Raw genomic sequence first — 18465 nt, forward strand, 5'->3', positions numbered from 1 at the left:
CATTTTGATTTATATAGTTATTTATTGTATAAAAACAAAACCAGGCATTTCATTCTTTAGTAATAAAATGTTGTTTTTAATATGTCTACAATAGCATATCCGAAAGATGACATCATAGTTTCTTTTGTCTATATTTTTAAACCTTTAATATTTTGTCCACGTCGTAACGCTAAAACGTACCAATAACACAAATTGTTTGTGACACTGTAAATTGTCATCTTTTAAGATGACTTTAGTAGAATCTTCTATAGATGTTGGTCGTATATCAAGTTTTTTGGACTTATCATCAGATTTTATAACACATTTAGCGTCAAAAGAAAATGTTACACTTTTATTGTCTGGTATTCTTCAAAAAGCAACTGAATTTGATGAATTAAAGAAATCAAAGATCATATTAGAAGTAAATTATGGTAAATAATACAAAATATGTTTTTTTTTCGCTTTTTTAAGTATTTTTTAGAACAAGAAACACATAGTGCAAATGTAAGATTGCAATCAATTAGAAATGAATTAGAAACAAGTTTGGAAGAAAATAAACAGCTTAAAGAAAGAAGTTTAACATATAGTATGAATTTAGTTTTATTCTGCAATTTTTTTTGATAAAAATAGAAACAACAAATGAAAAACTTGAAACAGAAGTTGCATCTTTAAAATCAAATAATACAGATCTCAAAGAACATGTATATGGATTAGAATCAAGAAACCGCGTTTTGGAAAATGAAAAGAGGGATGTGATTGATGTACTTGAGAGAAAAACTCAAGAAACATTACGTCAAGAAGAAGAATATCAAAATTTAACGGAAAGATATGGAAAATTGAGAAAAGAAATGAGTATTATTGAAAGTGAAAACCAAGAATTAAAAGACAAAGAGATTACATGGAAAGTATGTTGAAACTTTATTAAAAACAATGATTAAATTCAAATATAGTTTAAGGAACAAACTTCACAACAAGAATTAGAAATTTTGAAAAAAAATATTGAATGGTTAAATAAAGAATTAGAGGAAAAAGTAGAAGAATTTTCAGAATATCGAAAAGATAAGGTGAGTTAGTTTGAAAAAAAGGTTTATTAAAACCAAATTAGTCATCTCAAATTTCTACTTTACAATTAGAATTAGAAAACACTATTGCTGCATCTACAATACATGAAAAAAGTGCAAATACATCTAAAGACCAACTTGAAAAAGTTTCTAATAAACTTGAAGAGACATTGCTTAAACTTAAAGAGTACCAGGATAAAATTGTTGAACAAGAAGAATCTTTTAGAAATGAAATGGACATTCAGCATAGATTAATGGAGCTTTTAGAAGAGAATTCAAAAAATTCCAAACAACGTATTGCTGAACTTGAAGAACAACTGGATCAAAATTGTACTAAAGAAGGTCATGAAGCATTAAAATGGATGAATATTGCAGAAAAGGAAAAAAATCGTGCTGATGTTGCAGAATTGCAACTTGAAGATTTAGAATTACAAGTTGAAAAATTACAAGCAGAATTAGTTGTTTTACATGATCAATTATCAAATAAAATTAATAAAAATGGTGAAATTCCACTAGGAGTTGGTTTATTGTCACCATCTACGCAGTCAGCTAATAAACTAAAAAAATCAGGAATGTCATTAACAAAATTATACTCTGAATATATTACGACAAAAGAACAGTTAGAAAGCGAAAAAAAACATAACGAAAGAATACAGAATAATTTAAATGATCTTTTATCAGATCTTGAAAACCGTGCACCACAGATTCGCGAACAATATCAAGAATTATCACGATTACAAGTAGAAATGGCAGATATAAGTGAAATGCTGCAACAATGTAATGAACTAAAAGAAAAATTTGAATATGAAAATAAAACATTAAAAATTCATATTAAAGATTTAGAAAAAGAAAAACAAATTTATTTAGAACGTATGATTTACTTATCCAGAACCTATCGGTGACTAATTTAATTATAGAAACAAGGGATTTAAGTAGACAAATTCAATGTCTTTTGTATGAAATGGAGATCCAAAATTATAGAGGGGTTATAATAACTCAAGAAGAAAGAGATGCTATAAAAAAAATGTCAGAATCCAATCTTGATGAGCTTTCAGATACTCAACTTTTAATATCAGAACGCTTGACTTTATTTAAAGATATAAAAACACTACAAGAACAAAATCAAAATTTACTGAAAGTTACAAGAGAGCTAGGAGCACGAATGGAAAAAGAAGAATTAGAGAACCGCGAAAAATTAGAGAATTTACAAAGTGTTGCTGTCACAGAAGCAAATAAAGTTATTGAAGATATGAAAGAAGAAATAAAAAAACTTAAAATAAAGTTAAAAAACATTTTTAGTTATTTAAAAGCTAATTTTTTTTTAGAATGGATTCCTATATACGTGAAAGAGACATGTTTAGAAGAATGTTAGTATATAATGGACAAACAGACCCTCTTGATTCAGAAGACTTAAAGCAAGATCAATCAGATAGCATTTCAGCTATTAAAAGTCAAAATGCTTTACGTGAACTGCAAATTCAATTCGATGAATATAGAAATGAAGCATCAATTAACAATAAAACACTTTCTCAACAATTACGTGATACTACTAATCATAATTCTAATTTACAAATTCAACTTGCAAAAATGACCTCACAACTTGAGTTGTTTTCCGAAAGATATAATATGCTTAATGAAAATATTGATATCTTAAAAAACGAAAGAGATAATGTTAGTTTAAGAAATCAACAAATGCAAGAAACAGTAGCTAAACAGGATTTAAGACTTTTTCATCTTTCTGAAGAAGTTATTGAGCTTAAATCTACTATAAATAACCTTAAAACAGAAGCAACGAATTTGAAAGCAGAAAAAGAGCTTTGGAAAAACATTGAAACACGGCTTATTAATGACAATGAGAATCTTACGATTGAAAAAAATCGTTTAAATAAATTATTGAGTGATCTCCAATCAATATTAAATGAAAAAGAAAGAATAGAAACAGAATCTCGTCGACGCTTAACAGAACAAAATGAATTAATAGAAAAAGAACTTCAACAAGCACGACGTAAAGCTATAGAAGAAAATGAAGAATATAAAAAACTAGTAATGCGAAAAGAACATGAGTTTTTAGAATACCAATCAAAAATTAATAATCTTACTACAAAATATTCAGAAACACACGAAAATTTGATTATAGCACAAACTACTCAACAAAATCTTCAATCAAAAGTTGACGAATTGAGCATCCTTCTTAAGTCTACAGAAGAAAAATTACTAGTTTATCAAAAAGATGCTTTTAAAACATCAGAAGACACATCATGTTCTAAAGAACAAGAATTAGAAATAGAAATAACAAATCTAAGGTATAAATGTTATATTTTTTACTATTATTTACTAAATATATAATAGAAGCTCTTTAGATATAGCAAAAGCAGAAGCTGTACAAGCAAAAAAAAATGCAGATCAAATGAAATTAATCAGTCTTGCAGCAGAAGAAGCATTACAAGATATGAATAATATTCATGATGAATATAAAATTGCAGTGGAAAAATCATTAGAAAATAAAGAAGTATTAATAATTTTTAATTTTATGTTTTCATTAAACTTATTTTTAGAATAATATTAAGGAATTAGAACAAAAAATAGAAATCATTTCTAAAGAATTAAAAACAACAAAAGAAGAATTGTTACAACTTCATACATCTCAAAATGAACAACACGAAAATTTTGAAAACCAAAAAAATGAACTAGTTACTAAAATTGAAAAACTTAAAGAAATCGAAGAATCTTCTATCAAAGCCCAAAACGACTATCAAGAAGACTTACGAAAACAATTCCAAATAGCTCAAGAAGCTCGTTTAAGTTATGAAAGAGAACTTATTGCTCATGCAGAGGCCAGAAATAGTCTACAATTATTAAGACAAGAAAATTTTGACATGAAAGCAGAAATATTAAGTTTAAATAAAGACAATGAATCATTTAAATTTCAACTTTCTGCTTCTGAAAATAGCTGGAAAGTATTAAAGGAAAATTATGAAAAAGAATTACACGACATTAAAACCAGGTTCATATAGAATATTTTTTATTTTTACTCTTAATCAAAAGTTTAGGTGTGATGAACTTGTTCAACAAAATAACCTTTTACATACTCAATTCGAAAATATAAGTCTTCAAGCTTCAAAATTACATAAAGTTACTAATGAAAATGATACATTTAATACGCATGATTCAAATAATTCAATGGAGCCTAATAAATCTATAGAAGATTTAAAAGAAGTAATCAAATTTTTAAGACGCGAAAAAGAAATAGTAGATTGTCAATATGAACTTAGCATACAAGAAAATAAACGTATAAAACAAGAACTTCAAAAAACACTAAAATCACTTGATGATACTAGATCTACATTAAGCTCTGAAAGACAACAAAGAAATGATTTAATTAATTCTGAATCACAACATCAAGATTTAATGAGCAAAATTAATGAATTAAACATATTACGTGAAAGTAATACAATTTTGCGTACCGAAAATAAAATAAATACTCAACGACTAAAAGAACTTGAAGATTCAGTTCAGAATTTAACATCTCAAATTCAGCCTTTAGAAGGTAATATGTTTATTTTATTTAATTTGTAGCACTAAAATTATAAAGATCAATTACGAGTACTTCAAGCAGAACATGAAGTAAAAGAATCTCAATTGAAATTAACACAAGAAGATAATGAAAAATGGAAAAATAGAGTACAGCAAATTTTACAAAAACATGGAGTATTTTTAATTAATTTTATTTAATTATTACTAACATTAAAAGCAAATTGACATTGAGGAATTTAAAAATTTAAAAAATAAACTTGTTTTATTTGAAACTGAAAATACTAAAATTTTGCAAGAATATCAAAATGCTAAAGAAGAAATCGATAAACTTAATCTTCAGGTATTACATTATAATTTTTTGTATTTGTATTAATTTATTTAGAATACAAATCTAGCTAATGCATGGAAAACAAAATATGATCGTTTATTAAGCCAAAGTAAAGAAAAAATTCAAGCAAACAGATTACAAATAACACAAAAAACTCAAGAATTAGAAGTTAAAGTGAAATTAGAAGAAGAATTAAAGAAGGAAATAGCTCTACTACAAGAAACTATATCTAAAGAACGGGAATCTAATCAAGAAAAGGATAAAATTAAATTAGAAAATACTGTAACTTCTCTTGAAAATGAAAAAATACAATGGGAAACGGAAAAGAAAAACTTAAATAAACTTCAAGAAGAAATAAAAGAAAAAGAAAAAATATTTACTGAAAAAATAGCTGAACTAGAAAAAGTTAAAGAAAATAGTGAACAAGAAACAAAAAAACTTAAGGCAAAAGCGCTTAGTTTTTTCAGAGAAAAAGTAAAATACACTTCTTTTATTATTTCTATATAGCTTACAAAATTAAGAACGCAGCACTTGAGGAACTTAAAAAAGTTAGAACTCAACTTAGCGAACTTCAGAACACAGATCAAATACCAAAAAGTTCTAATATGGATGAATTCATTGAGAAAAAAATACAAGAAAGATTATCAGAATTACAAAAAGATAAAGAAAATGAAATAGAATTACGAGTTAATAATCGTATAAAAGAAATACAAAAAAACTTTGAAAATGAAAAAATAGAAATATTAGAAAACGCAAAATTAAATAAAAAAATTAACGAAAATCTTAATCAACATAATATAGATTCTATTATTGATGATCGTCTAAAAGAAGAAAAAGAAAAATTAAAAAAAGAATATGAACAAGTTTTATTAACTAAAGAAACAGAACTTAAAAAAATACATGAAGAAAAATTAAAAGCATCTCTTGAACAAGCTAAAAAAAATACAACACCAACATTAAGAGCAGGTCCAATAAAAGAACAAATAGAAAAAGTTGTATCAAAGCGTTTATCAATAGAATTATCTAAAGTTCAAACAGAATGGGAAAATGAGACTCAAACAAAAATAAAGGATGCATTAGAAAAACAAGAACTTGAACTTAAAAATAAATATACACAAGATGTTGAAAATTTAAAAAAAGAAAATGAAATGAGAAATAAATTAAAACTATCTAAAGCAGAAAAACAAATTTCTAATCTAAAAAATAAAATATTACTATTAGAATCGAAAAAAACAGAACTATTGGAAGATTCAACCAAGTTAGATGATAGCGAAAAAGAACATATAGAAACAGAATCAGACATTCCAAGTTCAATTAAACATTTTGATGATAAAAATGAAGAAACTGCACTAAGTAAAAATCTCAAAAAACAAACAGAAGAAAAACAAGAAGATATACCTATAAAAACAGATATACCTTTAGAATTAGAGACTGTGACGAATACATCAATTAATAAAGAAACAGCTGACACTCAAACTACATCCAAAACACCAACAAAAGTACCTCATAATCAACTAACATCTCATCCAAAAACACATTCAAAAACTCTTTCTGCTACCGCACCAAGATTTATTCCTACAAAACGAATCAGAGAAAATAGTCCTATAACCACTGGATCACTACCCTTAAATTTAAGAAAACGAAAAGTAAACGAAGATACAAGATCTGTAAATAAGAAAAGTACATAATTCGGTCATAAAACATGTGTATTATTATTATAGAATATATTGTAATTTATATTTTTTGCATCGATCGGTACAGTATTATCTTAACTATCAATAAAAATATCATATTTTCTAAATATTTAACAAAAAATGAGTAAAAATTTATTAAATATTGATTTTCCTTGCACAATTGCTCTTGTTTTTTTAAAAACTTTCTTTAAAACACGCTAATTTTCGTAGGATATCAAGATAGAGGGCAAATTTCCTATTAAAATTGGATCAGGCAGTGTAATTCATCCTAAAGTGCTTATTGACAGTTCTTTTGGACCGTAAAGAATATTTATACGTATATATATATGTATTTTTATTGTGAATTAGTGTTTTTATTGGAAAAAAATGCATCATTGAAGAAAATTGTACAATTAAAGCACCAGACGAACAAGGAATCTGTATTAATGATACATGCATCATTGAATTTCGATCATTTGTTGAAGTATCTAGTATAGGATCTGGTACACGTATTAGTGCTGGGTGTTTTTTAAGTACAGGTTGTCATTTGGGTGAAGATTGTAAAATTATGCCAAAAACACGTTTTGAAAAAAAAACGTCCTTACCTGATGGAACAGTAGTATATGCAGATGGACAACAAAGGATTCTTGATCACTGCCTAAGGGTAATTTAGTACTTTTTATTTATTTTTATATATTTATTAAAAAAAGGCGTCCAAAAGAACACTTATTGAAAAACATGCTGAATATTTAACAAAATACTTAGGAAAATACAACCAACTTTATATCCCTCAGATTTAAGCATTGTTAGGCATTAATCTTCTATCTATAATTTCTAGCATATTTTTTCTGTCTTATTTTTATTACATATTATTACATATATTTCTTGATTCAGAACATTCAAATATATTTTAATATCAAAAAAAAGAAAAAAGGTAAAATAATCTCTTCAAAGAGATGCATTTTTTCTATTTATTTCATTAAATATTTTAAAACTCAACAAGGACCCACTGAGATTCGAACTCAGGTTTTTGGAAGACATAACATCAGAATCCAATGGACTAACCAACTATCCTATGGGTCCAGGAATAGCTCTAGAGCAGCAAATAAATTACTTAAATATCGATTAAATATTCAAGATTTTCGATTTCTAATAAAAAATATTTAAGGAAATTTACTAAATTTTATTAAAAAAACAAAAAAAGGTCTTAAAAAGAGAAAGACAAAGACATTAAGTAAAAGCATCAAACAGGTTTATTTTTCCCTGTTTTAAACAGGTTTTAAAATGGGAAATACAATTAAGTGGCTTTTTCAGTTTCCACCATTTCAGTTTATATCAAAAGAATTCAGAGAACTCTGTATTTTAGCAATCCGTCAGGGGCCGGTACCTAAACACATTGCTTTTGTAATGGATGGAAACCGGCGGTGGGCGAAACATATGAATCTGGAGTCAGCAGATGGACATAGTCGAGGATTTGAAAATATGAAGCACGTATGTCGAATATTTTTGATAATTAAAAAAGATTTAACTGTTAGATCTAGATTTTGGAGGTTTGTTATAAAGTAGGAGTAAAAGTTGTGACAATTTATGCATTTTCTATCGAAAATTTTAAAAGATCAAAATATGAAATTGATATTATTATGGATATCAGTAAAACACATTTGGCACAACTTTGTTCTCATGGGTAAGTGTGTTTTATGTGTTTTATTATGTATTTATTAGGATTATAGGGATATGGTAGATGAATATGGAATTCAGTTAAATGTTCTTGGTCAAAAATCATTATTAAAGCCTGATCTTCTTGAGGTTATAGAAAAAGCAACTAATATGACAAAGTCGAATACAAGGTAATCTAGAACTATTTTACCAATAAAAATAACAATAATAGAGTTGTTTTGAATATATGTTTTCCATATACTTCTCGTGATGAAATTACTACTGCAATACGTGAAATAGCAAATAAATCAAAGCTTGGGAAATTAGATACAGAAAAGATCGATGAAAAGACTTTAGATCAGCACATGTTCACTAATGGATGCCCTCCACTCGATATGCTTATACGGACAAGTGGGGTTCAACGGTTAAGTGATTTTATGTTGTGGCAAGTAAAGAATCAATGATAGATAAAACATTCTGTTTGAACAGTATTTAGTGTCATAAAACAACAAAAATTAAATTTGTAAGTTGCTATTGGCCCGAGTTTAATGCTTGGAAATTTTTACCTCTTATTCTTGAATACCAGTTATCAACATTTAGGTTTACTTATGATACAAATATAAACATATACAACTGACTTGAAACAGGAAAAAAGCTTTTTAATTTTTTGCCAGATAATGCACTATTTTTTAATATAAATAGAAAGGATCATGCTATTAAAATGTATACATATGAAGTCATTTAAAAATAAGTTAAAAATCATACTAACACTCTCATCTATGTATTTAAATATTCAATTGCCTTTTGCCAAATAGACATAATATATTTTTTACAATATTGTTATAAAATGTTTTTTTAGTTTTAAAATATATTTAAACTAAAATTGGTTTTAAAATAACACTTGATTTCCTCTTTTTAGCCTCAATTTCAAAATTATCATCAGGAAAATGCAAGCGAGTTCTTTTATCATTTCTTTTGGAAACTTGATTCATATTTGATATAACAGAGCTTTTAAAATTATCAATAGTATTATGTTTTTGTAAGCTAAGCCCTGCTTCAGAATTCATTAAAGACATAGATTCTTTTAAACATGGTCTTGTTTTAGCAGCACTATGTGTTGAAAGATCTTCATCATCAGTAGTATCTTGCTCAATATTATTATAATCAGTATCATTTATTTCTTTAGTAGGAATTCTTTTTGGTATTTCAGTATCTCGCAATTGAGAAAGCGGAGGAGTAGCATTTATAGTAAAACTGGATCCCCTATCAGTTGGATAAGAATTAGAAACAGAAAAAGTATCAACAAGCATTGAATTATTGTTGGAAACATTAGTATTTGAACATTTATCATTTTGAGAGAGAGAAACATTAATATCTTGCTTTTCATACTGAATAAAAAAATCAGTTATAAATAATAAAAGTAATAAATACTAACATGGTGACTAATTTTTAAAAGAGGCTGAAAATATTGTGAAAATAAACGCTGTTTATTTTCAGGATTTTTCACAACAGTCATTTCATCATTTATATTTAAACGTGCACTCTTTTTTGCAATAATATATCTTGAAATCCTATTTGATGTAATATCAGCTATAAACCCTTCTTGAAAAAGCCTTTTTAGAACTTGATTTGCATTTTGTCGAGTAGACCCTATTTAATAATAAATACAGTATTCTGCGCATTAATCAATTAAATATTTACCCAATCTATCTGAAAATTCAACAATATTTCTCGGAAGCCCTTCTTCCCAAACAATCATAAGGCCTCTTCTAAACAAAGCTAGATCTTTCATACTCTCATATAAAACTGGTTCAGATTTTTGAAGAAGACAGGAATAACAAGAATGATCATCAGGTAAACGTTCATCATTACCTGATATAAAACCATAACACCATGCATGAACCCATGATTGACATACATAACATTGAATCTAAATACTTTAAACATTTCCTTTTATAAATAATAATTATGTACCATATCGCCATCCTCAGCAGTATCTCCACATTCACAGCGTATTACACTTATGTCTCCACTACTCTCTAATACCAGATTAAATTTATTTCTTATCGTAATAATTTTGCTTTAATAAGTACCTTTTGCTGTAGTTTTAAGATAATTTAAACGCTTTCTTTCTTCATTAAGCTCAATTTCTTTCTTAAAATTCAAAATTAATTTGGATACACCTTTCGTTATCGAAGAATTCTTATTTATATCTAAATTTGTTGATACATCTTCTATTTTAAAATTTTTCGCTTTAATATCATCCTCAAAAGACAACTTTGAGTGCATAGGAATTGGATTTTGAGTCAACTGGGAAAAATTGGAATCAAGAGGCTGAGTAGCTTCAAGTCTTGAATCTTGAGTATGTGTAACAAGCTAAAAAGTCTATTTAATAATTCTAAAAACTTAATTAAACATACCATTTCTTTAATGGCAGCATTTTCCTTTTCATATTGCTCATTGTTATATTTCAACGGAGAATGACTATGAGGATTTTGTTGAGAAATAGAATGCAATGGCTCAAAACAAGTTTGAGATTCTCTTGAAGAATTTAATATAACAGTTTCATTGTTTTTTCGGCCAATTTCTAAAACTCCTACCCCAGGAACATCTTCTTCGGCAGTTAACATTTTAATTTGCTTACTATAGTATTCTTCATAACTTTTACATTCAGACACAGCATCTGCTATACTCGTAATTTTAAGTGTTATTCTATTCAATAATAAATACAAGTTAGACAAATAGAACCCTTACGCATGAAACCCAGTATCCATAGATCCGGCCGTTTGCTTGTAAAAACTAGTGTTTCCAGGATCAACTGCAAATGTAAATGGTTTCTCCATCGTACAATCACGAAACATCGGTGGTTGATAATCTTGAGGCGTTGTATCTGTATAAAATAGCTTCATCGTGATATATCTATGCATATTTTCTAAATCTAAGTTTAGATTTGAAATCCTAAATTCAAAAATATACCCACCCGGTAAGGGTGAAAGATTCTGAGTCAACGTAATCAAATTCCTCAATAGCAACTGTATACACCGCTTTGCATACTCTTCTTCTACACCAAAGCTCTGCTTTTCCCCTTTTGAATTAACAACATTCATAATAGGCTTCATATCTCGTCCACAATATGCAAAATTAAATGTATATGATTCAAAAATATTCGTCGAATCATTTGGATCAAAATATATTGCAAACAAAATCGATCTTAAATACTTCTTAGACAATGCATCATAAACACCTTGGTTCTAGCATGGATGAACATATATTTTACAACAAGAAACAAGTAAACCAAATAATCCAACAACAAATCTGCTTCTTCTGAAAATCCTCTCTTAATCTTCATAATCCTAGTGCCTGAATTCACTGCTACTGATGATTTATTTGGCTTTTGGTTATATCTTTCTTCTGAAAAATTATCATCAGGAAAAAGACCTCTAAAAACACCATCAATCACGCATATATCAAGGAAAAAAACACAAAATTCACCTCACATACAGAATACACCCAAATGACGCTTCTATCATTGTCTGGATCAATTGTTGCGATGTTGATGGCGTTGTATGCGTCATCACTGATGGCCGTTGTAGCTTGTAGTTAATCAGAAACTTGTAAAATGATGTGATATTAAAGACTACCTGTGCCTGTGCCACCATAGCTCTTAAAACCACCTTTTTTCTTCAATTTCTACGTCAAAATTTATGTTTTGATTTAATTTAATTTTTTGGAAGATCTCAGAGACGTTGAAATTATAAAAGCTGATAATCCAATATAAAAAAAAATACATAAATCCATGAATAATATAAAGAATCTTCAAAGTAAAATTGAAAAATGAAGAATGGAATAAAATGTTTTCGCCGTGCTTTAGTGTCTTTTATGACATTGCATCCCATAGATCATTAGCAAAACAACCATTAAGCAGCCTATCTTAATATTTTAGCATAGATAGATTCTTGTTTGCAATATAAGCCTATTTTCCATGTGTAGATATAAAATATCTAAGTGTCTGTATTCAAGATAGCTGTAGGACAAGTATGATGGGCAAAATACTTGCTTATGAAGAACCGTGTGCATGTATTCTTCTAGAACATCTGGACTTTATGTGTCAAGTTTAGTTGATATTTTTTAAAGTATCTTTAAATCATTTTTCTTGTTTTTATAACGAGGTTTTTTAAAAACCGGAGCAAAAAACTTTTACCCATTCAAATACCCTTTTTCCAACTAATTAGTCTTTTTTTGAATTCTAAACACACAAATCAGAATATTCACCATAAATCTCACACAACTCGCCTTTTTTGCTGTATTTATACATCATTTGATTTCATGCACCTTCTATAGACATCCATTTTATATATACACATTAGTCTTTCTTAACATCTTTGCATCTACACTCAGCTCCCCCCCAAATATACACTTATCTAAATCTAATTCAACGTAAACCCGCCCCCTAGATACATCTTTCAAACACTTTAAACACCCTTCTACATCCTTTTCCCCAGGCATCTGTATATACTTGCACAATCAAAATTTTTAACTCAAACCCTGGCTTTGGTAAACTTGCTTGTCCAAATATGTTCATTACACTAGTATTAATCCTAATTAATACGCCCTAAAATCGTGTTTTTTTTAAAACCCCACTAAATACCTATTAAAAATTTATTAGGTATAGCTATTAATAATTTTATACTATATAAAAATCCTTGTTTATATTTAATTCTTCTTTATGTATAAACAAAAGAGCACTGATCTTCTCACATTTCTTCACAAGTGATATGCCATCTTGTTCATCATGTATTATATATTATACCTTATCAAAAGACATTATATTTTATCTATAACGTATATAAATATCCGTAACGACATATTATAAAACCAGCCTCCCTATATGAAAAAAACTCTTAAAAGCTCTATTAAATTATATAAATTATACTGAATATCACGGAAAACACCTTAAAAAACAAACATGCATTAGTCTAACCTGTCTTAATGGCATACAAACAATGTCTACTCAGGAATAAAGAAACCCCACATTATGGGTGCCTTTATACTAAAAACACTATTTTAAACTAAGATCAATATTATCTAAAAACAAAAACTCTAATAGCCAGCCCAATATTAAGAAAAACAATAGTGCATTGTGTTAATAGTCAGAAACTAAACTAACCACGTGTTAGCAAAGAGTGACAAAAACATATTTTTGAAATTAACTCTAAAGCTAAAAAAAAAGAAAATAAAGCAAGATGGAGTATAGGAAATATTAAAAAAAGAACAAATACGACTAGATTTATTTATATTTCTGTTTATATCCTTGTTAGATTGGTAAAAAAGAGACTGAAATATAAAGGTCAACATAAGTGTGCAGCATTAGGACATTGAGAACTGTAGTACAGTGGTCGGGTTAATACGGGTGTATTAACATTAAAAAGGAGTATTTGGGATAGGATTACAGGTCTCTGGAAGACTTGCCATGGATATCTTGGAATTGATTAATCTTAAGCATAACCGTCACCGGGGGAGTGGTTCCCGTCCTTATATATGTACGTGGGAGGGATGTGCAAAGGTTAACAAAGCACTATGGAGGGCATTTTGTGTATTGGTGGCTTATATATGGTAGGAATTTGGACGCAGGTCAGATCTTGTTCGACACAAAAGAATCCATACCAACGAGCGTCCCTATTTATGTAATTATCCTTACTGTGGCAAATCGTTTATTCAGCGGTCGGCATTGACTGTGCATGAACGGGTGCATACGGGTGAACGCCCACATGTTTGTGAATGGCCGGGTTGTGGGAAATGTTTTAGTGATGTAAATATATGGTTTATATTTTTCAGCATGTAATTTAATGGGTATAGTCTAGTTCACTGGCACGTCATCGCCGGATTCATACGGGAAAACGGCCGTATATTTGTGAATATACTACATGCTTGAAAAGGTATGCATTTGTATGTTGTGATACAATTTGAATAAACGTTTCAAGTTTTTGTCGTAAAACTACACTTACAAAACACATCCGGCGTGCTCATCATAATCGAGTAAAAACAGATGAAATTGATGTGAATGTTTTGAACGGATCCTCCTATATTACACAGGATGTATCTCGTCCATTTTTTATAAAGGATGTTTTTAAGGATCCAAACTATCAACATTATACACCGCAAATGTTATCGTCTATGTCCATGCATTATACAGCGCCAACGCAATATGAGCCGCTTACGCCTCAGTCGTCTGTAATAAGGGATATTGATGATGATTTGGACCACTCATCACCACAATCTATTGTTTATACACCGTCACAGTATGGTTATTTGCCATATTATCAGCCGTCATTTGCACTCAACAATACAATGTCGCCTTCTATGTCAACATGTTCTCAAAAACAGTCAGATAATTATTTATTTGATTATCAATCCCAAATGGTATCCAATGCAAACCTATCTCCTACACAGTATGAATATCCTTCTCCTCAATTGGGTCTTGTTCAAGAAGAAGCATCACTCTGGGAGTGGCCAAAAGACTCCAATAATCTTACACCATCTAGTATATTTAATACTCATGTTTGAATTGTTTTCATTTAAATATCAGGGTTAAACTAATGGTTGGCGACTAGTTTTTTAGTAAATTCGTAAATCATAGGAGGAATTCAAACACTATTATACAGTCATCTGCTATTTTTTTTTAGATAATTGGACTTGAAATCATATTTTCATGATTTTATAATATTTATGTCGAAACAAATTTTTATTTCAAAATATCTATTATTTTTATTAAGACTATATATATTATCATTCATCTTTAAGACCTTGATACTATCTGATTTTACATTTTTAGATTGTTTTAATCTAAATGTACTATACTGTTTCACTAGTGTCACATGTCTTCATTAAATTTTTGTTTTATTAAATACAATACATATTTAATAATATAAAAATAGCACTACAGACTAACTAAAAATTTTGTTCTTTATATTGGTTTTATTATACAAGCATAATTTTCATTTTATTTTTACTATATTTATAAATATTTCGTCCATTATTTGTAAAAAATATATGCTTTTCTTATTTAAAACATATAAAGTTACTAAAGAACACATTAAATATGTCTTTATATATTTTTATGTACAAATTGTACAAATTATTTATCTGTTCTGTTATCCACTCAAAATCAGTATTTTATCGATTTTTAATCACGAACTTTTTATTTGTAATAAAAAAATCATCAAATGAACAATAAAATAATCATTAAAACATCTCATAAGGTACAATTTCTGCTTATTTTACATAAATTGTTAGAATATCATATTTATTCCTATAGTTTATTGCTCCTTATTTAGGTTTTATCAATTCATTATCACTTCTTTCTGGAGATTATGTTCTTACAAAAAAAATAAAATGTCGCAGATTTTTAAAAAATAATGCATATGAGTTAAAAAATACAGTAAGACAAGTGTATTTTTCAGCATTTTCTAATTGAAGAATTTTTTTTTAATACCTAAATACTTGAAAACAAATTTTGAATATTTAATGTATAAGTTTTACAAAAAAAAATATTATGAAGATAAAGCTACAAAATCTGGTTTGGAGAAGGCATTTTCTCAGCATAATAGGTTCAAGATTTCCATACTTGTGCCATATCGATCATATTCAACTCTTCAGTCATTTACAAAAGCAAAACATTCAGAATCATGCTTATCTAAAAACTCGCATTCTTTAAAAACATACTTAAATTTATGTCCTGTTTTATATGTGAAATGTTATAGATCTTCGAGTCAAAATCATAATCGCTATCTTGCAGATTTGGAAGAAAAAGCAAATACATACATTGACGATCCTAAACAACAATATGCATTTTACAAGGTATTTTGCTGTCTATTTAACAGTATATTATTTATAATTAAATAGGCATTATTAAATACTTATCCTGAATTCATAATATCACATTATGAACGCTCCGGAGCAGCAAGAAATAAAGATTGTGATTTGATGTATGCAAAAGCACTAGAAAATACTGGACAGTTGGAAAAAGCGTTGATTGTGCGAAGATATATAAACACTGATCCTCAAGATGCATCCTCTTCTAGCATTGCGCAAAATTCTAACAATATTTTTTCAAATACTCAAGAAAAATCAAAAAATACTTTTAATAAACACTCTTCATTTAATCTTCCATACAAGTCTATGTTCCAATCCTTTTCAGAAGATAGTAAGAAGAATCCAATTTACGTTATCACAGAGGAATCACGACAAGCTAAAATTTTTAAATGGGCTCGATTTCTTTTATCATTTACTTTTGTTGGATATATATTTCTTTTATTGTCTTCAATATTTGCAGAGAGTGCAGGTGTACTACGATCAATAAGTAAATCTCAAGATATTGAAGCTTCTGGTGATAATTTACCGGATGTGAAATTTAATGATATTTGCGGAGTTGATGAAGCAAAAGAAGAGCTTCAAGAAGTGGTTGATTTTTTAAAAAATCCACAAAAATTTACAGCACTAGGAGGGAAACTTCCTAAAGGTGTATTACTTATAGGTCCTCCTGGGACAGGGAAAACTATGCTTGCGAAAGCCGTCGCAAAAGAAGCAGGTGTTTCTTTTTTTTTCATGGGTGGTAGTGAATTTGATGAAATGTATGTTGGAATTGGTGGTATGTATTTAATTATATTTTAAACAATTTTAACACTAATATAAGCAAAACGTGTGCGTGAGTTATTTAATATAGCAAAAGAGAAATCGCCAAGTATTGTATTTATTGATGAATTAGATGCTATAGGGAGCAAAAGGAATCCAAAAGATTCCGCTTATATAAAACAAACGCTAAATCAATTATTGGTAGAATTGGACGGGTGAGTTATTATACATGTATATATATAACTATAATAATATGCATAAGTTTCTCAAATAAAGAAGGTGTTGTTATTATGGCAGCAACAAATTTTCCGGAATCTTTAGATCCCGCACTTACTCGTCCTGGTCGTTTTGATAAACACGTTGTTGTTCCTTTACCTGATGTTCGAGGAAGACTTAGTATTCTTAAACATCATACAAAAAAAATAAAAATAGCTCAAGATATTGACCTTACTATTTTGGCTAGAGGCACTCCAGGTTTTTCAGGTGCAGATCTTCAAAATCTAGTAAATCAAGCGGCAATAAGAAGTAGTAAATCAAATTCTACATCAGTTTCAATGAAAGATTTTGAATGGGCTCGGGATAAAATTCTTATGGGTATACAAACTATGTATTATAAAGTAATATTTTTAATGTTGAAGGAACTGAACGTAAAAGTGCATTTATTACAGAAGAAAGTAAAAGAAATACTGCATATCATGAAGGAGGACATGCTCTTGTAGCTTTATATACTCCAGGCGCAATGAAATTGCACAAAGCGACAGTATTTTAACTTATAATTTTAAAAATTTAGTTAAATTGTTCTAGATTATACCTCGTGGAAATTCTCTTGGTATGGTTATGCAATTACCAGATATGGATAAAGATAGTGAATCTAAAAAAGAATTTTTAGCCAAAGTAAACATTATAATTTTTCAATAGTTTTTGTTAATTTCGAATAAGATTGATGTTGCAATGGGCGGACGAGTTGCTGAAGAGCTTACACTTGGAAAAGAAAATATCACATCAGGATCATTAAGCGTATAGTTATTCTTAAATTTGTGTAATTGTATTAACATGAGCAAAAAGGATATTCAAAATGCTACTGCTATAGCAAAAGCAATGGTGACACAATATGGAATGAGCGATAAGGTCCTAAAACATTTGTTTATTGTCTTTTTGTTTTAATACTCTCTTTTAGGTGGGTCCTGTTGCATATGATCAAGATTTATCACGTTTGTCATCTTCTACAAAAGCACTTGTGGAATCAGAAATAAAAACACTTTTAGAAGAAGCACAAGCTCGTGCAACAAACATTCTTAAAACACATAAAAAGGAATTAGATCGGCTTGCTAAAGCTCTTATTGAATTTGAAACACTGACTTCTGAAGAAATAGAAAAAGTTGTTCGTGGTGAAAAAATTGATCATTTAGAGTAAAAATATAGGCACATCTACTTAATTCAAACATTTATCTATTTTCAAGCCTCATTTATGTATAATACTTAAAACTAAAATATACTCTATTAATAAAAACATACTCAGATATTTTAATTTCTGTTATTCATTTAAAAATTAAAATCAAGCATTTTCTTAATTTCTTATTATCTCATTGTAACCTTTAGCTTA

The 18465-nt window shown here is 28.4% G+C and overlaps 6 protein-coding genes and 1 non-coding gene across 7 annotated transcripts; 5 read left to right on the forward strand and 2 right to left on the reverse strand.

The window, feature by feature from the left end:
* Positions 1 to 226: 226 nt before the first annotated feature.
* On the forward strand, positions 227 to 6590 carry T551_02690 (uncharacterized protein; the record flags this gene model as incomplete). The annotated part of the gene is made up of 14 exons (XM_018374953.1): positions 227 to 410; positions 461 to 565; positions 610 to 884; positions 930 to 1043; positions 1085 to 1910; positions 1958 to 2321; positions 2366 to 3343; positions 3390 to 3549; positions 3596 to 4044; positions 4091 to 4587; positions 4633 to 4748; positions 4792 to 4914; positions 4957 to 5376; positions 5424 to 6590. 14 exons carry the CDS (start codon positions 227 to 229, stop codon positions 6588 to 6590), a joined length of 5778 nt encoding a protein of 1925 aa, XP_018228833.1.
* Positions 6591 to 6716: 126 nt separating this feature from the next.
* On the forward strand, positions 6717 to 7375 carry T551_02691 (uncharacterized protein; the record flags this gene model as incomplete). Its single annotated transcript, XM_018374954.1, has 4 exons — positions 6717 to 6764; positions 6807 to 6895; positions 6945 to 7239; positions 7286 to 7375. The coding sequence occupies 4 exons, from the start codon at positions 6717 to 6719 to the stop codon at positions 7373 to 7375; spliced, it is 522 nt and encodes a 173-aa protein (XP_018228834.1).
* Positions 7376 to 7576: 201 nt separating this feature from the next.
* On the reverse strand, positions 7577 to 7658 carry T551_05036. Its single transcript has one exon. It is a non-coding gene; the product is annotated as a tRNA-Gln (tRNA).
* Positions 7659 to 7859: 201 nt separating this feature from the next.
* Positions 7860 to 8868, forward strand: T551_02692 (di-trans,poly-cis-decaprenylcistransferase; the record flags this gene model as incomplete). The annotated part of the gene is made up of 5 exons (XM_018374955.1): positions 7860 to 8066; positions 8117 to 8259; positions 8306 to 8422; positions 8464 to 8680; positions 8728 to 8868. The coding sequence occupies 5 exons, from the start codon at positions 7860 to 7862 to the stop codon at positions 8866 to 8868; spliced, it is 825 nt and encodes a 274-aa protein (XP_018228835.1).
* Positions 8869 to 9103: 235 nt separating this feature from the next.
* On the reverse strand, positions 9104 to 11890 carry T551_02693 (uncharacterized protein; the record flags this gene model as incomplete). Its single annotated transcript, XM_018374956.1, has 10 exons — positions 9104 to 9619; positions 9667 to 9881; positions 9933 to 10161; positions 10206 to 10270; positions 10325 to 10607; positions 10652 to 10943; positions 10986 to 11482; positions 11527 to 11671; positions 11724 to 11824; positions 11873 to 11890. 10 exons carry the CDS (start codon positions 11888 to 11890, stop codon positions 9104 to 9106), a joined length of 2361 nt encoding a protein of 786 aa, XP_018228836.1.
* Positions 11891 to 13701: 1811 nt separating this feature from the next.
* On the forward strand, positions 13702 to 14795 carry T551_02694 (uncharacterized protein; the record flags this gene model as incomplete). Its single annotated transcript, XM_018374957.1, has 4 exons — positions 13702 to 13794; positions 13849 to 14040; positions 14088 to 14167; positions 14213 to 14795. The coding sequence occupies 4 exons, from the start codon at positions 13702 to 13704 to the stop codon at positions 14793 to 14795; spliced, it is 948 nt and encodes a 315-aa protein (XP_018228837.1).
* A 659-nt stretch (positions 14796 to 15454) lies between these two features.
* T551_02695 (i-AAA protease YME1) lies at positions 15455 to 18276 on the forward strand (the record flags this gene model as incomplete). Its single annotated transcript, XM_018374958.1, has 11 exons — positions 15455 to 15490; positions 15547 to 15669; positions 15765 to 16088; positions 16134 to 16878; positions 16924 to 17077; positions 17125 to 17456; positions 17501 to 17622; positions 17667 to 17756; positions 17802 to 17879; positions 17928 to 17990; positions 18040 to 18276. 11 exons carry the CDS (start codon positions 15455 to 15457, stop codon positions 18274 to 18276), a joined length of 2304 nt encoding a protein of 767 aa, XP_018228838.1.
* Positions 18277 to 18465: the final 189 nt, after the last annotated feature.

This window comes from Pneumocystis jirovecii (genome assembly GCF_001477535.1).
Source record: "Pneumocystis jirovecii RU7 chromosome Unknown supercont1.12, whole genome shotgun sequence".
NCBI classification, from domain to species: domain Eukaryota; kingdom Fungi; phylum Ascomycota; class Pneumocystomycetes; order Pneumocystales; family Pneumocystaceae; genus Pneumocystis; species Pneumocystis jirovecii.